The sequence below is a fragment of the Amblyomma maculatum genome, chromosome 9 (genome assembly GCF_055883805.1).
Source record: "Amblyomma maculatum isolate TAMU_Amacu chromosome 9, ASM5588380v1, whole genome shotgun sequence".
NCBI lineage: Eukaryota > Metazoa > Arthropoda > Arachnida > Ixodida > Ixodidae > Amblyomma > Amblyomma maculatum.
In genome coordinates, this window is record NC_139352.1 from 60991849 (window position 1) to 60999671 (window position 7823).

The following is a 7823-nucleotide window of genomic DNA, read 5'->3' on the forward strand; positions in this document are numbered from 1 at the left end:
CCTGTGTGACGAATAGTAGACGGTTACCTAATCGGATCGTTCCACAACCACCGAGACCACTACAGCGACATGTTTCAGTGACGGCGTTGGCTGACACTTCGAAGCGGCATACAGATTGCAGGAGCGGGCACTATTAACTGTTATGCTTGGGAAGAAACAACTCGCTTTGAACCATGGCACGCGAACACACACACACACACACACACACACACACACACACACACACACACACACACACACACACACACACACACACACACACACACACACACACACACACACACACACACACACACACACACACACACACACACACACACACACACACACACACACACACACACACACACACACACACACACACACACACACACACACACACACACACACACACACACACACACACACACACACACACACACACACACACACACACACACACACACACACACACACTTAGCAGCCCTCCAATAAATCAGCTATTCTGCCTATTACAAACGCCGTGTTCCACCTAGACAAGGAACAAGCCCCTGATCAATGAATGCTCCTTTTAAATTCCAGAGAAAACTGATTTTCTAGTCTTCGACAAACTCAAATCTAGCTACCTGTATGAACCTTGGAAATCTGATAGTCTATTTCATACATAACAGAACAAATACAGATTTTCAATTCATCGCAATTTTTATGCTTGGACGCACTACATTACGATGCGGAAACTCCTACCGCAGCTTTGACTGTGTTGACTGATTCAAGCTGTCCTCGGGGCAGTCAATTGGCTCGTAATGTAGTGCGTCCAAAAATAAGAATATTAATGAATTGAAAATCTGTGCTTCTTGGTCGATATTTTAGTAGAATGATGCCTATGTCTTATTTTGCAATAGATTGCTTTTTAGTTTGTGTTCTGTGAGACAGCGCGACCTAGTTTTCCGATTTTCTCTGGCGACTCCTGTATCAGGTTTTCGCAGCTGGGACGGCGATCTTCGCCAACCTCTTGGTTCGCTCGCTTCATCAATCGCGGTAGCTCGTTGTCCTATTCTCACGACAATATCAACTACAGCCGAAAATTTGCTAATATACTACACCTCTTATTGCGTTTGGTGGCCCATAAACCAAACACATAACCAAAGTCGCGTAGCCTCCAGACGAGGCTGCTGCGAATAATCGACGCCACACTGGATTTTATCGACTCATTGTGTGCACCATGCAAAAAAATGTTACTGAAAAAAAACAGCACCTATCATCACGTCCGTCGCCAACACGCTCCACTGCGTTTTTCCTTTGGAAAAAGTAAACAGCGTAGTATTTTTAAGATCTGTCTAAATGTCTGTAGTATTCAGCGATAGCTTATACAGCTCTTTCGGACGAAAAGACGTCGGCGTCGCGGTAGTAGTTGAAGTTGTCGGCACTGCGTGTCAGAAAAAATCGGGGCTGCGTAAAAAATCATATCATGGTAATTTGTGGCTCTAGTGAGTGACGATCAAGTGGTGTGGGGTAGGCTACGAAGGACGAATGAAATGATTGTAATTGATTAATTGATGAATGGAAGAAATGAGAAATGAAAACAAAAATGGGAAAAGGGGGTTGGAAGGTGTCAAAATTCTCAAAATGAAAAGTCAATGCTTGGTTTGTGGGGTTTAACGTCCCAAAGCAACTCAGGCTATGAGAGACGCCGTAGTGGAGGACTCCGGAAATTTCGACCACCTGGGGTTCTTTAACGTGCACTGACATCGCACAGCACACGGACGCCTTGCTTTTCGCCTCCACCGAAAAGCTGCCGCCGAGGCCGGGATTCGATCCCGCGTCCTTGGGAACAGTAGTCGAGCGTCGTAACCACTGCGCCACCCCGGCGGGGTAAAAAGTCAATGCTTGATGATTCCAATTAAAAATTTAGAGTGTGTAATTAATGAATTATTGAAATAACTGAAAAAAAAAATAAAAAAAAATTGAAGGGGCATCAAGGTATCCACTTGCTCAGAATGAAAAAAAAAACTAATTCTTGCTGATTTTAATTAATAAATGTCGAGTGTGTAATTGCTCAATTATTGAATTGAAATAATTTAATAACAACAAATTGGAAAAGGGGGAATCAAAGATTTCAGAATGCTCAGAATGAAAATTCAATGTTGATGATGCTTACTAAGAAAATTGAGTGTATATTTGGTCAGTTATTTGAAATAATTGAAAAAAAAAATGAGAAATATGAAAAAATGAGCGCAGAAAGGTGTCGAAATTCTCGTAATGGAATTAATGTTTACTGATACTAAGTATCGGTGTATAAAAATAAAACAAAAAGATTAAAACATAACAACTGTAAAAAAACATTCTCCATATGTGTGAAGTGCTATTGCGTCTTTCCCTCAACAGTGGAGTTCCTGCACTCGCACTCATAAAATTTCCAGAAGCGCGACATCCGAGCTTACCGGTGACATCATCGCCCAGCAGGCTATAAAAAAAATAAAACAATAAAATAATGAAGATAAAAAAATAATCAGCGAAAAAGCATCGTCCGTGAGTATTTACTATTACTTCATACCCTTTGCGGCGGAGCTTAAACGTTCCCTTAATTTTTGTGTGATAGTGCGGTAGCTGAGGGTTTTAGCTAAGCAACGACTCAGTTCAGTTCAGTTCAGTCGTTCAGTCGTGTCCGACTCTTTGTGACCCTATGGACCATATCACGCCACGCTTTCCGGTCTCTCACTATCTTCCTAACATCACATACTACCGCACACTATATGCTGGGTGGAGGCACTGGAAGTCGTTCGTCGGCGCCCGGAAGCCTAAATCTCGGACGAACTCCCCGACGCAACTCAATCACTCGTTTCCAGTAATTGGCACCACAGGGGATGTGGGCAGTTGGAAACTATTTTTGCGAAGAAGACGGAGTTAGCTAGCGGCTTCCTTGTAGAAATTGGTTATGCCCATCTTTTGAATTTGCGCAAGTTGTACTATAAATGATTGACAAAGAAATGATGTCTGCAATAACGAGAACGATGACTGGGCACTCGACGTCGTGTGTGCTGTCTGAGCATGCTGCAACGGCCTCATGTTAGGCGGTTTATGCGGAAGATCACGACTTCTGGGCGCGAATAGCCGAAGCCCGACGGCATTGTGGTGTTGCATCCAGAATGCGATTACACAGGGATTGCCTACGTCCGTCTTGACATATGCGCTGTATGCATAGAGTATGAAACGCACATGTGCGCATTCTATGAGTAAGTGAAGATTCGGCGCATCAGTCAGTAATTATGTTGAGGTGACTGTTCCTGTCTGTGAGGACGCGTGCTGCATAAACACTGTGGCACAATCAATCTAACTGCAATCTGAATTGTGTTTACAAAGCATTGCTATAACAGAAAAAGAAAAAAACACAAACATTAGTGGTGTCTTCGCGAAGTGGCTATTCAGGCCTCTGTTTTTGGAGCTGTCCATTTCCAAACCTTCAAAACCGATGACCAAATGTAGCGATAGTCCCTGAAAATAAAGAACAGATAGACCCCTTGAGACCCTACCAAAACGTTCACTATGGTATCGAGCACTGCAGACTCGGCAAAGGCCCCAATAAGTACCAGAGCCCAGGGAAGGCCCATGACGAGAGCCAAGCTGACGAAAAGTCCGATGCAGCCTCGCTGTTGACCGTCTTTCGCACCGTCTTCTTCCCCGGACACCGATCCTCCGCTCGAGCCCTGTACTGCGGAAGAGGTGCTTCGAATATAGCACACAGTTCTGAGGTACATGAACAGGCAGAACAGCACAAGCGACGCCATGGGGAGCTGGAAGTAGAGGACCTGGCCCCAGAAAGTACAAATGAAACACGCCGTTTCGCCATAGCCAGGTGACAGCGCTGATTCGGGGGCCGTCTGGTCAACAGTCAAAGCGATGGCGATAACGGCCATAGGAGAACCCCAGGCGAACAGCCCGTAGGTGGCCAAAGGAGTGCTGCGAGATGAATTCGCGCTGACAGTGGTGAGACTCCTCCAGATATCGAACGACAGTACGCACGTCCAGAAGAAGGTGCAGAGGAAACTGTAGTGCACGAACACCGCGCCCGCGTAGCACGTGTCTTCCGATAGGTCGACGCCCTTCGTCAGAAGGAACAGGACCTGGGTGATCAAAAGCGTCGAGGATAGACACAACGTGCAGGTGGACGAACCGGAGCGGGCGTCACTGTAGGCACCGAACACTACAACTTTGAGCGCCAGGAAGCATATCGACAGCGATGTGCAGACCAGCGTTACGTAGTTCTGTAGGCTGGAATAGTCGGGTCGCTTCGGTTTGTACGTTACTAACGGCCACCGTTTCGCCGACACCGTTTCAGTGACGCCCTCTATGTAGCCGTGGGAAAGGTGTTTTGCGCTGGAAATTGGCTCTTCCCGGGCAATGTAGCAGTGGCCGTCATACAGGGCGTAGCAGTTGGGCGTGCTCACTACGGGCCTGAATAAAGCGGCTAAACTTGGTCTTTGCATGGTCGGTATAACGCCATGTGCCGGTGATGGCAGCAATATAGTTGGTCTGCAGGAAAGGTTGAACAAATCGGCCCCGGTACACAGGGCGCAGTAGACGTTCTTGTAAACCGGCTCTTCTGGGTTATTTTCATGCTCGACTGGTGCGTAGTAGAGTTTGCATTTACGGGTCAATGCTTCAGCCGTACCTCTTGGACATGCTTCTATCGGCCTGTTTTCACTGCAAGGCCTTAGATGAAGTTCAGGGTTACTCTTCACCAAATAGGGTAGAGATGTGTAGACCATGATTTTGTTTTGAAATGATGCCGGAATCCAGAAGGTGGCATTGGCGCTGTCATTGTTGCAAACTGCGCAAAAGGCGTTCCTGCAATAATAAGGGAAAGAGTTCTGGTGTCACTGGCTTTAGCAAGAGAACTTTTCTCAGCTCATTTATCTAACAGCGTACCGTAATTGCGTGAAGCACTCTTCCAAGCGTTATGCTAGGGAAACCGATAAAAGGAAAGTGTGAGCAACCGGATTCAACGGGATCAAGCATATTTTTTCTTGCCGCCAAATGTAAGCCTTCAGTTTCACCAACATCAACAAAATATAGAACTATGTTTTAATTATACTGAATCAGTTTCTTGCACGCCATTGCAAAGTGGGCCTTCAATCGGCATGAAATCACCACACTCAGTAGAACTGCATCATGGAGAATACATGTTAGCGGCATACACTTCAGCGTATCGTACTCTGCAATTTATAGTGAAAACCTTAGAATGTACTTCTCAGCATGCAATGAATTATCTGCTAATCTTTAGTCAGGGCGAGATTTCAGTATGCGATGTTAGGTTGTAACTTGAGAGTTATATTTTTGGCCTCCCCCCTTACGTAATAGCCTCGAAAGAGGACCTTGAAGGGTACTTTGAATAAATTGAATAAATAAATAAATTATTTGGTACACATTTACTGAACACGATGCTGTATAGTCTCGATAAGGGGCTGAAGGACGCTGTGAGGTATACTTACTCACAACGTTTTTCGTATTAGTCACCGTTCAGGGTTATTGCAGGCTAATGGCATTTATTACCTCGAAGACTTAGGTAAAAACATCTGTTTACAATTTCTTCCTGCGCTTTGGAGTAAAAACTTAGTATGTAACCGTCATTATAACTGTAGCCTTCAATTTAGCAACGCCAGTAACGGTTTATTTTAGTTTATTTAGTAATACTGCGGAGTCGTTCAGGGGTGAGCGAAGATACAATCAAAAAAGGTACAACAAAGTTACACGAGCTTCATGGAAGGAAAAACAGATGATGCAAAAAACAAACAAGGTTTCACATGCGAGAGGCTCTCAAGTTATCAATAAACATTTCTACATTCGGGCTGTTTACTACACACATCGGCAGATCATTCCACACTGCAATTGTTTTGACAAAAAAAGAATGCTTAACTGTATTAGAGTATGCTCGCATTTCTTCTAGCATTTTTCCATGATTAAAACTCGTACTTGCGCACGAAACAGGAGTAATGTAATCATGGAGGTAATTTTAATCAGATTGTTGTATATTAGGTACAAAAATGTCAACCTTGCTTCAGTGCGCCTTGCCTGAAGGGATTCTAAACCTAGGGAGTTGATCATGTCTGAAACACTATCTGTGTGCTTGAATCTGTTACAGATGAAACGGGCTGCGATCCTTTGCACTCTTTCTAATTTTAAAATATTCTTGGCTGCGTAAGGGTCCCATAGACAACTTGCATATTCGAGACGAGGACGCACCAGAGCCTTGTACGCTGCCAATTTCACGTTTGCTGGGGCCTTTGACACTTTACGTCGCAAACACCAGAGAGTCTTCGGAGCTTTCCCGCAAATAACATCGGTGTGGGCGTTCCAACTTAGGTTATTGCTTATCTGGACGCCAAAGTAGTTTACAGATGCGGATCCTGGAAGTTTTACGCCAGCTATGCAATATAGATGTGTCAGGACAGTTTTCTTTTTACAAACTCTGGGGACCAAGCATTTATTAATGTTAAGAAACATGCCCCATTGGGTGCACCAATTAGAGATCTTCTGCAGATTACTGTTAAGCTTAATCTGGTCCACTGTGGAGTTAACTGTAGAGTATAGAACGCAGTCATCAGCAAATAATGTAACTTCTGGGTCAACTATATTCGTTAAGTCGTTTACATAGATCAGAAATAGAATAGGTCCTAGAACAGATCCTTGTGGGACACCAGATGAAACCAGTAGTGGATCAGTGTACTCATTGTTAACATAAAATTATTTTAGTATGTCTTCTAGGTAGGCTATAATAAGGTCAATAATATTAGGATTGATTCCGGCAATGTAAAGTTTTTTACGAGTTTAGTGTGCGGAACCTTATCAAAGGCTTGTGCGAAATCTAGGAAAACAGTGTCCATTTGTAGTTTGTTATTAGCTGCGATAAAAAAATCTTAATTCACTTACGCCGTATTTTAGAAAAAGAAAAAAACAGATTTATTGACGTTTGCTTTTTTCTTCGCATTTAAACACATGTGAGTCTTTTTATACTTCGACGCTTTCCTAACTTTGTTTATATCTGTTTTAACCAACCTGCTCGAATGCTTATTATGCTCGAATGCTTATTATGCTTGAATGCTTTATATGTACATAGGTATAAAACTGGGAATAATATTAAAAAGCTGCAACTATTCTACACACTTTTTCCTGTTCGAACTTGACTGTAGTGAAGGACGCTCTAATTTGGGCAGCATGTATGCAACAATATATTTCAGCCTTGTGCAGAACGCTCAGTCTTCAATAATGGAGGGGGGTGGTGGACGTATACTGCTGATCGTGCAGCTGGTGCCAGATGACAGTCGCCATCTGGAGAAACACAACCTACACGCTGGCTGAACACGTAGCGTCTCGGCTGCTCGCAATGCTGTAAGGGGAGCCACATTAAAGTAAAAAATTCAAGTGGCTATTTTTGCTAAGTCCGGACTACACGCAGAATCATTATTTAGAGCCAGTTTAGCCATGGTTTTTCTTCCTTTAGCTGTGCTTTGCCAGCCATGTTTAGATAATTATTTAGAGGACTGCTTTAGGCTTTTAATATGACGAAGGAAGCCGAATTAAGATCTATTGTGCAACTTCGTCGAGGGAGACGAAGACAACGACATGCGACAGCGGGAAAGACTGGTACGTGAAGAAACCGGCTACATAGGTGGCGCAGTGTTCTAGCGCAGGGGCCAGCGAAAACGCTTTATCTCTCTCGGTTCAGGCCCGTAACCCCCTGGTGGAGTGTGTCTTTTTTTTTTTTTTTTTTCAGTGGTTGCTCGAATGAGGTTTCACAATCACATAATTAAAATTTAAAAATGCGGTTAGTAATTATTATCCATTAA

The 7823-nt window shown here is 43.8% G+C and overlaps 1 protein-coding gene across 1 annotated transcript; it reads right to left on the reverse strand.

The window, feature by feature from the left end:
- Positions 1–3401: 3401 nt before the first annotated feature.
- On the reverse strand, positions 3402–4745 carry LOC146179170 (putative G-protein coupled receptor Mth-like 3). The gene has a single exon (XM_084580133.1). The coding sequence runs from the start codon at positions 4743–4745 to the stop codon at positions 3402–3404; it is 1344 nt and encodes a 447-aa protein (XP_084436259.1).
- Between the last annotated feature and the right edge of the window lie 3078 nt (positions 4746–7823).

Excerpts from the sequence above, each read along its gene's own strand:
- LOC146179170 (XM_084580133.1), bottom strand. The coding sequence starts at position 4,745 with ATGGTCTACACATCTCTACCCTATTTGGTGAAGAGTAACCCTGAACTT.